General features: G+C 41.8%; 1 protein-coding gene across 4 annotated transcripts in view; it reads left to right on the plus strand.

Moving 5' to 3' along the window:
• Window positions 1–212: 212 nt before the first annotated feature.
• LOC6727559 (sex determination protein fruitless) overlaps window positions 213–18,128 on the plus strand; it is a 100,566-nt gene continuing 82,650 nt past the window's right edge. For all 4 annotated transcript variants that reach the window (XM_039295728.2, XM_039295727.2, XM_016176451.3 and 1 more), the window contains exon 1: window positions 213–503. In XM_039295728.2, coding sequence (XP_039151662.1) covers window positions 223–503 — 281 coding nt within the window. In that variant the 5' untranslated portion in view covers window positions 213–222. The remainder of the gene's footprint in view (window positions 504–18,128) is intronic.

Consider the following 18,128-nt stretch of genomic DNA (forward strand, 5'->3'; position numbering starts at 1 on the left):
CGAATGGTTTTAGTCAAAATGTTCTAGAGATTCCAACTTTTTCAAGTGTATTCGTCCAAATGCCATCGTTTAGTCAGAGGCAATCGGTGGCTATAAAAATGGTTTATTGACATGCCAGCAATCGCTCAATGTTTGCTTTTAATTTCAGCCCTGTCATAATTTGTCAATTGCGAGCTAATTGTTTTCTCTTACCACTTATTGTGTGCTTTCAGCCGAGCCAAAATGATGGCGACGTCACAGGATTATTTTGGCAATCCATACGCCCTTTTCCGCGGACCGCCCACAACACTGCGGCCGCGCGAGTCGCCGCTGGGCGTGGGCCACCCTCACGGCCATGGGCACCTGCACAGCCACGCCCATGCCCACGGGCATGGCCACGCCCACTCGCATTACGCGGCCTTGGACTTGCAGACGCCGCACAAGCGGAACATCGAAACGGATGTGCGGGCACCGCCGCCGCCATTGCCGCCGCCACCGCTTCCGCTTCCGCCCGCATCCCCTAGGTAAGCCTCCCCCCCGAAAAAGAGTAAAACCAAAACGGGGGAGGAAGAGAGAAAGTGGGCAGTTTAACACCAGATCGAAGACGAGCAAAGAATTGCAGAGAAATCAAAAACAAAAGCCAATTCACATTGGCATATCATCAGCAACACACATCAACACACTTCTCTGCTATGTCTGCAATCAACAAAATATCGAAAAAAGAAAAACAAAAAGAGTCAACATCAATTTTAAAGTTTTTACGTTAGTTCGAAAGAGTTTAAAATGCCCTTAACTATTAACGCCCAAAAGTAAACGTAGATTAAAGTAATATTAGCCAATCAATCGTAAAATATCAGCTTTTATTTCTTAAACCTTACCAATGGACTTTGATCCCATCAATTGCAAATCTAAAGTAGAGAAATAGAGAGAGAAAGATATAAGAGAAATAATATCACTAACTAAAAGTGTTTGCCACGAGTATTAAAATGTAAACTACTAGAGTACGTATTATGTTTCCTTCGCTAGTATGTATAAGAAAACTAACTGCAAGAAACAACACCAACTAATTAATATTCAATAGCATAATGCTAATATCGTAAGAATATCATAGATTTAAGGCAGAGCATTTCAGACAGCACTTGTACCGTTCTAGACTTAAGTATTCGAAGTATACGTAACTCAAGCAATCCAATAACAATAACTAAGTAGAAACTCTTTTCAAAATAATACTATACATGAATCCTTCAGTCGAACACCCTACAATATTACTGAGATAAGCATATAGTATTATATAGCCAAAGCCAGGAAAGGAGTTGTAAGCAATTGCATATATATTTGGTAGATAAAGACAGCTAACGAAAGGGTCCACAAGCTACCCACAACTTACTTAGAATAACTAAACACAACTAGCCCAGAAGTAGATATATATATATATCGGGTTTTGCTAATATCGAAGTATACGTAAATTGAAAACCAAGAATTTTCCCTAGCTTAAATAACACTCTTTCAAAGCAATACCATAAACAATAATTACAAGTTAACGCAACTAAACACATATTGTATACCAGTTAGTTTATGCCTAAACACTACTAGTAGCCCTAAGTCCTAGGCATAGACCGAGCACCACGGCGAGATATGCACCCATGTAAAATGCAGAAATTAATTACCAAGAGTACAAACTGTAAAGGAAACCCCTATTGAAGCTCAATTGGCCAGCCCATCTAGTGTAGCACTAAGTAGTTCGTAATCGTAAGCAATTGTAAGGCAAACACTTTTCAAGTGAGCGAAATATCAAGCAAACTGTGAGAATTCGAGGACATGTGACGATGGAGCAACCCCCCAGATCGAAAGAGAATATCATCAATCAACATTCCCGTGGCCGGAGGAGCTGCTCTTCAATCAACACTCAACCCGAACCGGGCCCTCAAAAGCCCGGCAACCTAAAGTTAGTCCTTTCATTAGCCTCTTCTATTAATTAGTTAGTCAGCCAACGTTTCTCTCTCTCATAATTCTAAACGAAAGTAAGCATAGAAAAGAACCAATACTTCAATCAACATACCCACAAAACAAAATCCCCACCAACTGGCGCGGTAAGTGAAGAGCCATTTTAATTTTAGCCTTAAGCCTTAAGCCCTAGCCACTGACTAGCCAAATGTAGTAGTCCAAAGTAGTGAATCCCACCTAGAACTCAATTCAACTGCATTTGGATGACGGGCGGCATAGAGCCCATTTCCGGATTTTCGCAAGTTGCAACCGATGATCGCCGATGATGCATGTGATAAGCAAGTGATGAACAATCCGTAGCAATCAGGCAGTAGGCCCCTTGAACAATTTAACTTAGCTGCATTTTGCGCATGCCAAACGAAAAATAACAAACCGTAAATTCCAATGGAAACTAAAACTAGCAATACTAACTCCAGCCGAAGGAACATGCAACCGAATTCGTTAGATTAACATTCAAGCCAAGTTACACATGCAACTTAATCGAGGGGGAGCAAAAACGGCCAAGCAATTATTTTGGCCGGTCCGTGGAAATTTAAATCTAGGAATTTCCTCGCGACTATCGCGTTACTTTATACTTTATGCCCCGCTGGGCGATAATCAATTTTAGCGGAAATGTCTCAACAAGCGTCTTAAATATGCAAGGTGCAATGGCAAGTTGACATGCTAGACGTTCGTTAGAGTTCTGCCAATTATTGTGGTCACACCTGGCAGGAAAAAATGTTCGAATTAAGCCATTTTCCACATGGGAAACTCATTTGCCAGGGGGGTTATTTACTTTTCTTTTTGATATTTACATTTTTTATTTACATATATCAAGAATATCGCTTTATTAATAATATTTCTTGCAAATGCATATGGCTTTTTAGCTTTTTATTCCTGCTAAAATCACTAAATAAGAAAAAGTTTGGGCTGTACATAACATTCCTATCTGGGAATCGGTTACTACAATATATACAATTATTTAATGTTTCTCAATAATACATTTGTTAAGCGTAACTATTTACATAGCAAAACTCTTTTAATCGCAGTCCTTGCCAGTGAAGTGAAAAATTTCGTTATTTCGGTTTTAGGGCATGTTAACATGTTCATTTATTGAAAAAGTTCTGCTCAACTTAGGGCCAAGTTTCAATTCTCCTGGCTTGCAACTGTGACGTGTGGCATGGCATGTTGCCAACACTGGTCATGCACTTCCTGTTCAGGGAGCTACAGCCGCCATGTGATTAAGTAACACATGTAACTGCCAAAATCACTGGGCTTTCTCAGGTGTCCCGATGGACGAAACATGCTAATTTGCCAAATGGCTGCGCCACGGGCACTGTTAATAAAATGCTGGCTGCACAAATCATTTTGGCGTATAATTGGTCATAACAAAAAATTGGTATAAAGCTATAATAATAATATACGAATTTAATCTCTATTCAGTCATCATTAATTTTAAGTGTATTTAAAAAATATTCTCCTTCTGACAAACAACCTAGTCGTTCTCCTTCTTAATTATCTAATTAGTTTAGAAGCACTCTGCTTTGCCATATTAATAAATCTTACTTGGGGGTATTTTAGTCTTGCATTCTACCATGGCTTAATTTTGCTTAAATTAAATACAGCCCATTTCATTTACTAAGCCAGCGACCAGCCAAGAGCCAGGCTAAGCGACAATTTGGTGGCATTTAAGAAGGTTGCAGCATGAAATGCTGAAGGCCGAGAGTAATCATAATAACCATAATAATAATGGCGCGATGGCCCCAAGTCATGTTACACCATTAGCGCAAAGAGTCCAAGGAGCCGAGGAGCCACGAAGCAGAGGAGCGGGTAGAGGAGCTCCAGAGGTGCGCCTGTAAATGCAATTTAATTCCGAGACTGTGAGCGCCACTTGGCCAGGTCTAATGAATGCAGCAGACTGTGGAACTGGCACAGGACACAGTACAAAAGACCGGAGTTTCCTCCGAAGTTGCGTCCCTCCGTTTAAGCCATGTTGTTTGGGGGTTGCAAACAAGGCAGCCAGCATCCTGTTGTTCGAAAAGTGCGTATCTCATCCTGGCTACCTTCTCTCGCCATTTATCTGGAAAGGAATCGCCCATGGATATGGCCAGCTGAATACCTGTAATTAAAAATTGTGCAACCGAGATACTTCCGTTCGAATTATGTGCACTTATCCGGCAGGAAACTCCGGCAATAGAGGCAAAATTGTTATTGACCTGCTGCAAACAATTTGGAGTGTCGGCCAGTAATTGCGGAAGTGTTGGGAAAAAATGAAGCACCCAACACCTGGGGCTCAAGCCAAGTCAATAAATCACAATTCAGAAAATCAGTTAACAGGACTAAATGCCAACTAAACTGGATAAATCCATGCCAGGGGTTCAACCATGGCTCTAACCTGTTAACACATTTTCCAGCTGACTTTTTGCCACTTGCTGTTTTCTGTTGGTGCAACTGCTCAACTTTTTGTGTGCTTAAGTGTTTTTTGGCCCTTTTTATGCCAGGAAACAACAAAGAGGAGGTTTTTGTTTCACCACAGTGCTTACACTTTAAAATGTTTTTTGTAAGCTATAGTAATTATTTGCCTGCAAATGTAGCTTTTCCAAAACACTTGAAAAGTAGAAGCACGTAGTTCGGTATGGGATTTTTTTTAATAAAATATATGATGTATATTCTGTACCTCTGAATTATTTGTAGTCACTGGTAGAAGTCTAAACAATAGCTTTTGTTTAACAAAGTAATTTGAGCAATTGTGCATAGTTTTGTTTCTCTCAGTGCACTGCCACGTCCTTTGGGGAAAGTTTGTCTGTTCCGTGGCGTAAACGCAGCGTGTCGCCAGTCGGCCCGCTAATTGGATAAGAATCAGATGTTGGCACTTCATAAACTGCCACCGCTGGCTCATTAGGGTCTTGGGTCAAGACGGGATCGAGAAAGTCAACCCCAAGTTTCAACTAGGGTCGCCAATGAATTTAAAAGGAAAGTTTCTAAACTTTTAAAAGGTTTGCAGTCCAAACACACGGCTTATAAACAAATATTATTGTTCGATACTGATATACCAATAGGTAAAGTGCAAATAAGAAAATACATTTTACTCGTTAATAAAGTTGAGTTTACTTTGTCAGGAAGAAACTTTTTGATTGCGGCATTTAGAAATGCATTCCAATTAAGCTATCAATTTTTTTGTATCACTTTCTCTTTTATTTCGTTTTTCATAAGCAATAAATGAAAAAGAAATCTCCTAAAATGTATTTGAATTTTTAAAAATGCACTTCTATTTAAGCTGCATCTTTGACTTGCTGCGCCAAAAGCTCTGACTAATTGCCAAGAAATCTGTGTGCAGCTGCTAACAAATTGTCGATGAATTTGATTTCGACTTTGGCCATTCGGCTTGTTGTTTAATATTTTATTAAAGCAACGCCTTCAAAGCAAAGCTTAAGCACAGAGACAAACAAATTTTGGGGGAAAAAGGTGATGCTAAGACCCTGGGACAGACTAAACGAAATGCTCTTTATAATTAACTTTTGCAACTGGCAAGTAGGGATTTCCGCATGTGTCTGTTGTCACCCACGTGTGGTAACAATGATGGTGGCAAGCGAAAATGAGTAAAGGATGTTTCCTAGTGCTACCGACTGTGGCCAAAGGCACAAATCATAATTTCAAATATTTTCCAGAGCGCATATGTATTTTGGCCATGTCTGCGACTCCCTTTACTCGACATTTCCCTCCCTTGACTCATCAACTTTTGTATTGTGAGAAATCAACTTTTCACCTGCATTTGATGCCGCACTTGATTTACTGCTGATTACATTTTATTTGCACCGAATGTCTGTGGAATCGGTTTTTTGGCCAGAGCCGCATGTGCGAATAATTCCCCGTCTGCAACTTAAGACTTTGCAATTAGTGCGGAGTGCACATTGTGTGCACAGGCGGCGTATGCTTAATATTAATCAGGTGTTTATTTGCCAATTGAATTAGTTTAATTAAACGTAAAGCGGCCACTTCCACTTGGTGTGTGTGCGTGCAATTGGAATTTTAATTGCATTATTAATAATACGCCCCTATGGCTAGTGATTTGGCGCTCGAGCCAACGCATACGTACATGCATGCTTTTCGAGTGATTACGCATACGCACCGTGGGCGTCAAAGCACTAGTGCAAGTGAGGCAAATATGCAAACACAAATTACATTGCTTGACAACAATTTGGGTCACTTAGCGCTGCAGAATGTAATATGCGTCGGGGTTATAAAATTTCCAGACAAATGTGCGTGTGCCTGGTGACTCGACAATTGCAAATCACAAGCACTTGACTTGCCAGCTTACACAGTCACGTGCAGCGCCCTGGAAGTTGAGAATGATTACACGCAAATAGATGGCCCCGACCAAAGCCAACAGAGAGTTTTTCATCTTCCCCAGTGGGAGTTGTCACTGCTCACTGAAGGAAATTAAATACAAATGTTTCTGGGAATGTCAAAAGTGAATCGTTCATGAAGTAAACAAAATTACATAGTCCCCTGAGCTGGAAAGTGTTTGCACATTCGCTTTACTGTAATAGAAGCTATATAGATAACATCTCAAATATTTATAAAACTTATGAGTTATTGTTACCATTTCTAAAACTCAAAGTTTAAGCACTAGTCCAAGATCTCCATTACTTTAACCCTTTTTTCTGGATATTTTGTGCTTTTGATGAACTGTTTTTTCAAGTGAACGAGACGCTGCGTTTGAGTGTTGCATATTTCATTAAAAATATGGCATGCCATACAGGAGTGCAACCCTCAGATCGAGTTTAAGGCCCAGACCGATGTTGAGCTACAAAATGGCGCACACTAATGCACACGCACGCACACACATGCGTAACACTTAAGCGCCTTACCAACAACAAGTGCGTAAGTGCGTGGGGTTGGGAATTCGGGGGTGGTGTGTTGGTACACAGTAAAAAAAAAGTGCTACAAAATCGAGGTTGTCTTCACCAAAACCCACTCGTTTTTATTTATTTCCTTTAAGAATAAAAATGTTAAATATGTATTTAATCTTTTTATATTTTCCTATATTATTTGACCAGCTTTATATAAGTGCTCTAAATTTTTTTCTGTGTAGTTGTGCGGTGGTTTGGGCTTGGGGATGATTTCGCAATGCGTGAGTGGGCAGCCCCCATTTCGCAGGAAAAGTCGAGAGGGCGTCGTCATTTGTGCGTGGGCGTTCGAGATGTGTTTCAGCCCCTTCTGCCGCCATTGCCCACCCTTGGCGCCCTGCTTTCTTTGGCCACCTCATCCCTTGTTCATTTGTTTGTTTCTTGGCTGGCGGGGGCCAGAGTAAAACTTTTTCCTTTGGGGTCGCGGCTGAAAAACTTGCGGACGACGAGTGTACCACGCAGCCTAATGCAACTTATTGAATTTTCGAGTGCATGGCTTAGTTGATTTTTTCCCTGAATCTTTTAATTAATGCAGGTAGCTGCACTTCAGAGAAATACAGCAGCAGTACGCAAGCAGTTATAGTCCGTGCATATAACACAAGTGCCTTTTGTTTGGCCATCGCTCAGACTAAGAAAATCTGCTGCCTACTTTTGTGCGGCGTCTCCAGCAAGCCACAAAGTATGCCCCTTCAGGCAGCCCGCCAGCCAGCCACGCCCACCGCGGCGGCCCCAACGCCCACCTGGCATTGACAGCCGAACAGCGGAATCGAGTGAAAAGTATTATGAGTGGAATGAATAGTAAGAATAGACAGAACGAAGGAAGCGGGCGCATGGAAAGCTGGCAAAGAACATGTAACAATATTTCTAACGCTGGGGAATTTAATCTAATTAACTTATGACATTTAGCTTGAACTACTGTGCCAGAAAGACAACAAATGAAAATAAGGAACAAACACCTGATCAGCTGACGAAGGGGTCGTGAGAAATAGTGAAAATACAATAGTTTATTTCTAGCACATTCATTCAAATTTTTAATGCTTATTTGTAACAAAGCTCAAAACAGAAATACTATTATTACCAACAAATTTAAAGAAACGTTTTTAAAATTTTTAGAATTTTTCCAACCTGATTTTTTGAATCAAAATTATATGAATATGAAAAATTAACCATAAAGAGAGACAACTTTGAATTGAGTTTTGTAACTAAACTTGAATAATTTTCAAGGAAAATATGCAATTACAAGGGGAATGCTCTTGTAAGCAGTTTCAAATTTGCGAATGACTGAATTTGATTCCCATAAAAACTCTTCTGCCAGCTTTTTCCGAGGACATTTCACTTCTACTTCTTCTTCCGCGGAGCAGGCACTTAGTTTATAACTTTATCAACAGAACTTAAAGTGGGTGTCGTTAACCCCGAGATGCTTGTAACTGCAAAGAGCTCTTCTAAAAGTTAATTGAATGTAATATGAATATTCCCATAGAGCACGGCTCCCTCTAGCAAATAATTATTTTTCAAATGCCTTTTTGCTTATGAGCCATATAGAATCTATAGGATAAGATCGTATCTTGAAGTATCTTATGCTAGCTAAGAAATATCTATTTTGAATTCAGAACTTTTCGTCCACAGTGCGTGCCAAAAATTGGCGGCTCACGAGCGCATCGCCAACGTGCCACAAAAACCAAATGCGAAGCTGCAACAAATATGCCTGCATTCTCCATAAGCGGCTTTAGTAATTTTGAACATTTTGCCACCCTTTCGGTGGCACTTCTTTGGCAGTTTGTGCGGCGTGGCCAAAAGGGGCCAAAGAAAATGTAACCTTCAGCCGGCTGCTGCCGCCTTTTCCTCTTTTTCGCCGCTGTCACAGTTACCTGGTCGCCCACATTTACCTTTGGCGCCATGTGTGCGGCCCATAAATTCCGCTCAGACGGCCGTTGCATTTTTTACTATTTTTTACTATGCACCAGCTTTTTGCACTGCACTTATTGTCACATGCAGTCGATTCGAAATTTTGCGGATGGACTGCCAATGCAAACGGTTAGTAAATGTCGAATCGTCGCGGTCATAAAATCGCTCGGTTTTAGTTTCCCATAAATGCTGGGAAAGAACTCAGTCCGCAAGTGAGTTAGTGCACAGATTACACAGTTCTTATCGTAAACCAACAAAATAAAAGATCAATTATTGAAATGAATAGGCAAAAGGCTACAGTAATCCAAACAAATTAAATTAATTTCATTTCATTTCCTAACCACCAAGAAGACTTCAAAAAAGCAATTACCCATTCATACGTGAGTACGACTGGATACACTTCGATTTTTCTACAGGGGATATAAATTCCCATGCCCTGGCTGACAATTAATTGTTTAGTTGCTAACTTAATTGATAAATTGATGGACATTTAAATGCTCGAGCCAGGAGCCATTAGGGAGTCGCATCAGCAGCATAATAATGTCAGGCCATGCCAACGACCATTTTTGGCCAAGTTTAGGCCAAAGCCGACCACCGACCAGAGACAATGCAAATTTCAGACCAGATTCCATTCCATGACACGGCCCGGCCACTGTGCCTGTTTCGGTTTCGGTTTTGGGCTCGGGCTTGGGGTTTCAGTTCTCAGCTCTCTGTTTTCAGGTTGCCCATTTTGGCCACTGGCATTGAAATTGGCCAACTGCCTGCTCCCTGCTCCCTGTTTCCTGCTGCCTGCTGCCGGGCTGCCCAATGAAGCTATTATTTGTGGGCCCATAGAACACAATTGCCGTCCCAGCTCCGCTTGACTTCCTGCAGGCGGCCTCCTCGTAGGTGTCACTTACATAAATGGCAATCGGTGCACTGCAAAAAAATATGTGAAGTCTTTCAGTTTATTTGGGTATTTGTTTAGTTCTACCATAATATTACCTTATTAGTTGAAACTAAGTGGTAGTAAAACATAATGGGAAACTATTTGATAACTCTAAATTGGTAGTAGGCCAAAGTAAAAGGCTTTAATGGCCTGATTTAGCTAGAAATTTTAAAAGGGAGATTGAATAATAAATATTTGACTATATAGTTATTTTAGTTATTTGGTTATTTTATCATATAGCTATTTTAGTTATTGTTTATAGTAATAGCCGTTAATGAATCACTTCTCAAGTTCTCAGTTCATAGGTAAAACCTCTACATTCAGGATTGCGTAGGATTAGTATCGGATTAGTATCGATTATCTGTTGGATAGAATGCACTTGAATGCACTTTTCTCTAAGTGCTTGACTTTTCATGGCTTCGAGGGAGGATTGACTAATCGAGCAGGGGGGCAGAGGGGGCAGGGTGCTTGTGGCGGGACTCCTTCTGATCCCCCGCCGCACGTGCGCCGCTGTCTTTCACTTGTCCTGCTGCTTTTCCCTCCGCCACGGGAGCACTTTTCGCAATTAGCCCGACGAAATTATCCGACTATCTGCTGCTATCGTGTAGCTGTATCTGCCGTTTGTATTTGTATCTGTATCTGTATCTGCAAACGCGGCGAGTGGGCTTCTGCTGCGATTGTTGCATGCAACAATTTAACTAGATTAGACCCCATCGTCGCGACGATTGTTCTGCAGTTGCAACTTCTGCTGGCTACCGCTGTTGTTCCATAAAAAATGGCATTCCTGACGGAAGAATCGTCTCTGGTCTAATCTAAATGTTTAGTCCGGACATTTGATGGCCAACATGCGCCGTCTGCCGCTGAGTGGCAGTTCCAGCTTCAGCTCAAGCTCCATCTCCAGCTCCAGCTCCAACTCCTGCTGCTGCTCCGCTGTCAATCCGTCCGTCGACTCTTTGGCCGCCGGCTGAAAACGGTGGCACTTACAGTTGCACTTGCGGATTGCCGGCAGTGGCAATTATTGGAATACACTCGGGTCCCGGGCGTCGAAAGTGTGGAGAAATGCACTGGAGTGCAGTGGCGTGGCGTGGAGTGGACCACCGAATCACCGACTGATGCCGCATTAACCCATTGACCTTGATGCTAGGTGGGGGCGGCTGAGAAGGCGTGGCACCAAGGCAGTCAAATCTTCGCGGCACGTTTTTGCGCCACTTTTCGAACGCCGAACGCCTAACACTGTCAGAAAATGTGGATTTTTATTAGAGAAAGAAATCTTGTAAATTATTATATATGTTTAACAACCAACATTGGTAAAAGCCACATGAAATATTTGACATACAGAAGCATATACAATTTTAAGATTATTATGTGCCGAGGGACCTTTGTTTTTGGCTGAGTGCATCGGAGCCGAGCTTAACAGCAGATTCGACACCCAGGAAAAATCAATCGCTCAAATCTTATCATTAAAACATCAAAAGCTGCCAGTTGGCCGGCATGTAAATGCTAGCAGGCAGCAACTTAATTTGCAGCAGACGATGACGATACAGGCGACACAGCTGCAAGACATCAGCGGCAATCAACGGCAGACAATCAAATGGAGAGGCAGAAGCAGCAGAAGCTGCAGCCCCCAAATGGCCGAAACGGCAAGGATAAAATCAGCAGGTGCCCCCCTGCAAAAGCAACAACTGCAGCGAAAGAGCATAACAACAACCACATCACAGACTTTTCCATCAAATAGTGACAACCGGTTTTTTTTTTTGTGATTTTTCAAAATCGCATTCGTGCCGGCAACTGTAGATGTAGATGATGAGCAGGATTAGCCGCAACATTGACAGTGCCTCCTGCCTGGCTTGCCCCACCTGCCCCATCTGCATCAGCTGCCCCACTGGCCCCGCCTTTCCAATCTGCCACACTCGTAGCCCCCACCTGGATGCACTGCCTCCTTGCTGAGTGACTGACATGCAGAAATTATGTTTTGCCACATGGCAAACTCATTAGATGCCTTCGGCTACTTAACGCCCCGCCGCATTGGCGTGCAAATGCTAATCAGTGTCAATTGCAATTAAATATATGTGAGGCACACTGGTCACAGGGATTAGAAAAATAAAAGTAATAATTTGAAATATATATATTTTATTTTTTAAATATTTTATTATGCTGCTTTATAAGGTTTTCATCTGAGCAATGTTCCGAAAATGAAGTATCCCTAACCTTTATAAATAGAAAGATAAAGATAGAAATCTTGCTTAATAGTTTTGCGAGCTTAAGATTCAGATTAAGAAATCTAAAAACTACAAAATTTTTTGATTTTTCCCCGTGTTTACACGCTTTAAAATGAGCAACACGCGGTTTTAATTTACTCAGTTTAAAAGTGTCAAAAAATGGTAATTTCTTGTAAAACACTTTGAAAATGTGAAAACTGGAAAGTCGTCTTAAATTTATATTCCCAAATTATTTTCCGTTTGATGCGGAGCGATGTGGCCAGCACACAGCTGAGACCAATTTCCTGCCATCAAGCAAATTGAATTAAAATTCTTGTTAAGCTTTGTCGTTACTCTAAATCTTGCCACGGATTTGTGCAGCGGGAGGTGAGCGGAAAATACTTATAAACGAAAGAAAATGCTGGCAACACGCTGGCGAGATAAGTCGCCTAATAACTTCATCTTCATTGCTCAGCGATTTGTTGACTGTTATATTTTAGCCAGGACAAAAGCCGAGCGGTGGCCAGCGGTTTTACAGTTTTGTCTTTGCTGCCGTTGCAAGTTGATGGTGCACCTGCAGCAAAAGTGGCCGGCAATAAATCTCAATTTAAATGGCGCCCCAGCATGCGTGGCCAAAACGCTGGCCGCTGCTTCTTGGCCTTCCACATCCACACACCATCTACTGGTTTTCCTTCAGCTTTCTGCTACATCAGCTTGCTGCTTGCTGCTTTCTTTTGCCCCCTTTCTTTGGGTCCGCTCATTTGTAGCAGCGCGCGTCAAATTTGTTGCCGAACCAGTTCAGTGTTGGTGTGGAAAATATAGGATCGGAAAAATCGAGAGATAGGTTGCACATTCGAACTGTACCTCCGGTGTCCGTTGCATTTCGAAATGCGATTTACTGTGCCAAAGCGCGATCATTATCCTAACGCAATTTATGCGCCCCAGCCGCGCCCCACGCCCATCCTCTAATTGCAGCCAGTTTGCTGATGTTGATGCTGTTGTCGATGCTGTTGTTGCAGTTGCAGTTGCAGTTGCATTGTTAGCTACCTTTTGTGTGGTAGTTGCTCGGCTAACTGCCATCAGCTGCTAACCGCAATCACAAAGATGCAGCAGCAGTTCCTGTAATGGCGCTAATCATTACGAAAATCGAAGGCTACTTGATGAGAGCAACACCTGGGGAAAATAAATTATTAAATTATAAGGAACTAAACCTTTACGATCTTAACCATTTTACATATTTTCATTAAAAGAAGCTAAAACGATCGAACGTAATTCCTTGAATATGACGTTATAAGCTACTCGTATTATAATTTCATATTTTAAAATGTGTGTATTTCTAAGAAGTCTCCAAAATTAATATAGTTCGTGTTAAGCAATATGTTTCCTGCAATACTTTTCGCTCAGTGCATGCAACTAAGTACAACTGGTTCTGCACGCGTCGCTAAATCGATCCTGAAGCTGGCATTAGCAGGCAATCTTTGGTCTTTGTCTTCCTGCCATCAATAAGATCGTTTTGAAGCGACATTGATCCGCCTGCTCCCGCTCTCAGATCCACACCCCTTTCCATGGGTTCCGATCCCAAAGATCGGTCATTCTCCTATGTATTAACATAGCCATCAACGGATTTGTCGGTCTTTATCAATTACGCTTGGTCTGTTCTGAATTCTGCATTCTTCGCTGGCAATATTTTCCAAGAGCAAGTGCCATCGACAGCGACATTGACTTCGACATCTCTTCGATTTTCCACCACAATAAGAAAAATCTGCATCACGATGAGGAGGATGCCTTCCCAGGTTGGATTTCTAATCTTGTAGGCAACAAGTTGACAGGTTTCGCTGATGTGTGACTAAGATTTATTTGGGAAATGTGTAGGCCGATGCCACTCTAGATGGTAGTTATACGATAAGCCTAGACAAGGATGATACCTATGTTCTTTATAAGGAAGTGCATTTCAATATATAATCGTGTATACACACTATTAAGAAAGTAAATAGTGCTTTAGTGTATGTAAATCTTTACAGACCCTTTGCGATCAATAACCATTAACTATAAATCATCCAAGTGACGACAATTTTCGCAAGTGCCACAGCTCCGACTTCGTTTCACACAAATCAAATTTTATTTGGCTTACCTAGAATCCGGTTTGGCACTTGAGTGTGACACCTGCATAGCTGCAATCCCTCGCAGATTTGTTTATCCGCCCCCAATCCAATCAGAGTTCACACAAAGCCACTTCGGGCTGTCTGGATGGGAGCAATATAAATGTAACATCCGCAAATCTGTGTTACATGACACTCTCCTGGGTCACGTCACCGAAGTGGGATGATGGATGACGGGTTCCTGAACTCCTGCCACTCGAAACGATATCTTCCATTGTTCTGATTTCGGCGGCGGAAAGATGCCGCGGAAGAAGGCAGCGCAGCGCAGTTCATCTGAGTGGATTATAATTTCCGCAATGGCCGATGGCCAATGGTCGTTAGGGGCTAGTAGGCAGGTGGAGGCTGAAACAGTTAGCCAGTTAGAGATCTTTCAAGGACACATAACGGCCGGCCAGTCGAGTGACAGCTGCGATAGCGGTAAACGTCACACACAGATACTCAGATACTCAGCTGCCCAGATGTTCGGATGTGCAGATGCACACTCGCAGATACACTCGCCGACTGAACGAGAACAACAAGTGCAGCTGACTCTGGCATTTGCCAATGGAAATGCACTCAAAGCATGCACCAAAGTATTGAGAAAAATATAAGACTGTTTTTCTTAGATCAGGAAAATTTACAAAAAACTGTATTCTTTAAGTTTTTTATTTCAATACCAATCGAATTTAATGTAAGCAATGATTGCGGTATTTAGATATTTATTATTATTTCTTATTAATATATATTCAATGGGTTTCTTGCTTAAGTTTAGTAGTTCCTATAGAATAAAAAGAAATAATTATATAATCTTAGTGCATTTTTCCACGTGTGGGGGATGTCGTCTTCATTGCGACGGACGGACTACACGACAGCCCAGGAGATAACTCACTCTATAAAAATTCGAACAGCCAGCGATCCGAGGAAAGCCAAAAGCGAAACAAGCCAACATAACAGGGAACAATAACGAGAACAAGCAGCAGCCTTGATAGTCAGGCGATAACAGGCGCACACAAAAAATGGAAAATGGGAAATCTATATGTGCGGCTGAAAAGGAAGCGAAAATCGAGGAATTTTCAAGTGGATTACCCAGTTTTTGTTCGCTGTTCGCTGTTGCTGTCGCCTGTTGTTGTCGTTGTTGTTGCTGCTTTTACCCCAAAGCCCGGCAGTTGCAACGTGAAAATAAATAAACTTGTGGCATGATTGGCTCTGCATGATTAGTCACATGCAGAGGAGCGGAGCAGCAGCGGGGTGGCGGGTTGGAACTAGTGCCAGGCTTAATAGAATTGATACGAGTGGTAGCAAGGCCGGTCATAAGATGTGCGAGAGATAGCCGACATCAACTTGCAGCAGCAACTTGCAGCATGCAGCAAGCAGCAGCAGCAGCAGCAATGCCATTTATGCCAGCAGCAGCAGCAACAACAGTTATTGTAACAATAAAATTAGCTAACGATATAAAGGCAAGGCAAGGCTAAACAAGCAACAATAACGGGAGAAAGAAGCCAACACGGCGGCAGAAAAATACAAAAAAAAAAAATAGAAATAAGCAGTGACTGCAACAGGAACAGAACAGGTGGCAAACGTGGCACGACCAAAGGAACCAAACCAACAAACGGCGACTGCTTAAGCTGATTCTGCCACACAATGAAAAATAACACTCATCAATTCAATTAGTTTGGGATCTAACAAAAAATTGACTAAACGGGCCAGCACAAAATGACGCCTACTTTTTGGTTTATTTATGTTTTGAAATTTATTTACCTTTAGCTTGGGGCTAAAACTATGGTAACCTACAATTATAAAGAATATTTATATATTTTAAATGTAAAAATAAAACTTTACCAAGTTACCAACTATATAATAATTTTATAATTACTTAAACAGTTTTGAGGTCTTATATGTTCTTATATAGAATGTTCACTTACTAATAGATGTTATCCTTATTTGCTACTATAATTCGCAAATGTATCTAGATTTCCCTCAGTGATTCTAATGCCTGCATCCATCGAATGCACTTGGCTCCCAAGTTAGTGCAGCATGTAAATCATATTCAGGCCCGGCTCGGTTACTGTTTTGGTCTTTTCCTGGCTGACTTCTCTTACTGTGCTTTACGGCGCTTTATTTGGTATTCAATTTTCAAGAGAAATCTTTTAAATTGAACCCAGAACAGGCGGCAGTCTAGGGCAATCCGACAATTGGAAATCGCCTGTTGCCACTGATGCCTAGGCGCTTTTAGCCAGAAATTTATTGATTGTCTGCTTCACGCTTTCCTTGTTTCGCCTTGTTTCCCGACTTGCCATCTCCCCATCTCCCCATCGCCGTGTTGGCCTTGTTCTCGTTACTGCCAACTCACATTTATGTCGGCCTAAGCTTGTTAATGTCATGTACTTCAATTATTTTATTAACTTATTCCCAGGCAGGCGAAGATGAACACATTCCACATACTTTGATTGCGGCATACAGAGCGTATGCGTGATTTGTGTGGAATTTGGTCACTATATTCAGTGTGATTACTTCGTTAATGCAGTTGAACGTATAAGATCTTCAGGCAATTAATGAAATCAAGTTTAAGCAGATTTTCCCCAACTTCTTTTCTTGTTTATGTTGTGTCCGCTGGTATTAATTGAATATATTTAAATAATTTCAAACATCATCCGTCATAACTAATGACGGGCAGCGAAGAAGAAAATCAATTTACATAAAAAATGCATGCTCCGTGGCGCCCAGCTAAAAATATTCGGGCCTTGAGAGAAAAACAGGATGAGAAAATCGAGGAAAATCCGCTGTGTGTTGGTCCATTCGCTGGTCACTCAGTTGGCCATTGAAGTGGCAAATGCGATGCTGATGCAGTTGGAGTTGCGTGCACCATTAGAAAGATCCCGAATGGCAAATGGAAGTGGATGCTACATGGGGGAAAATATAATGATATTGCACTTTTCTATTTAGTTTAAAATCATCATTCGCATATAATATTAATTATAGCATAAATATAAAAGAGTTTAAGAATAGATTAAACTTGGAGTAGAACCCTATGTTTTTTTTCTCTATGCACCACAACGATCCCGTTAGCAAAGCAGCGTGAAGCATCTGCGGCAGCGGCGGGCCACATCCGCCAGGTTTCATTGATGCTCGGGCCCAGACCCAATCCCAATCCCAATGCCAGTACCAGTCTCGGTCCCCCAGTCCCCCAGCCAAGTCAATCAGTTAGCCAGTCAGTCATTCAGTCAGTCAGTCAGACATGCGCAGGGAATGGCTGAACGGCGGCTTTGGCCAACTGGAAACTGGCAAAGGCAACAGGCAACTGCAACTGCATCCGCTCACGAAAAGAGCCAACCCGATGGCCCAATGGGACGCCCCAAGGATCAATGGCAGGTTTGTGCCGTTATTGGCCATTGCCGTTGTGTAATGCATGCTAATTTCATTTGCCCAACGAAATTATGGCTTTTATTAGTCAGTCGATCCAAGAGATTCCGGCGAATCTTTAGCGCTTCGAGTTATTGAATCGAATTGACCGATGAAGTGGAAAAATAGCTGGGATGAACTGTAAGATTGGGACCCTAAACAACCGAAGTAAATTGTACTTTGCACTTGTGCCCCAAAAAGTAAATTGTAGATAATCAAAAAATTAAAAAAAGGGCTTAAAAAATATTATGTTTCCCAGATTATTTTCTAGGCTTGCCTATTAGCATTCTAGTTATTACTTTTATATAGATGAGTTTGAAGTTATAAAAAGAAAATGTCATAACTTTAGGTAGGAGCTTGCATACGACTTTTCCTTGTTTAGTTACATCTTCTTGCATATCTGCTTTGCAATTACTAAACTGATTTATTCGGCCCACTAATTGAAGTTCCCGCTGCGTCGTTTTTTTGGCCAAGACACCTGCAACCCATAAGCCGATAGATACTTTCAATTGAAATGGCTAACGAAAGCCACGGCGGCTGCAGCTTTAACTCTGCCGATTAGTGCGCAACAAATTGCTCAGATTTATTACGCGCGGCTGCGCAGAAGCAACAACAGCAGCAGCAGCAACGACAACAACAACAACAGTTGCAACAACAGCAACAACAAGCGTCGGCTTATCAAGCGTCT

The sequence above is a fragment of the Drosophila simulans genome, chromosome 3R (assembly GCF_016746395.2).
Source record: "Drosophila simulans strain w501 chromosome 3R, Prin_Dsim_3.1, whole genome shotgun sequence".
NCBI classification, from domain to species: Eukaryota; Metazoa; Arthropoda; class Insecta; order Diptera; family Drosophilidae; genus Drosophila; species Drosophila simulans.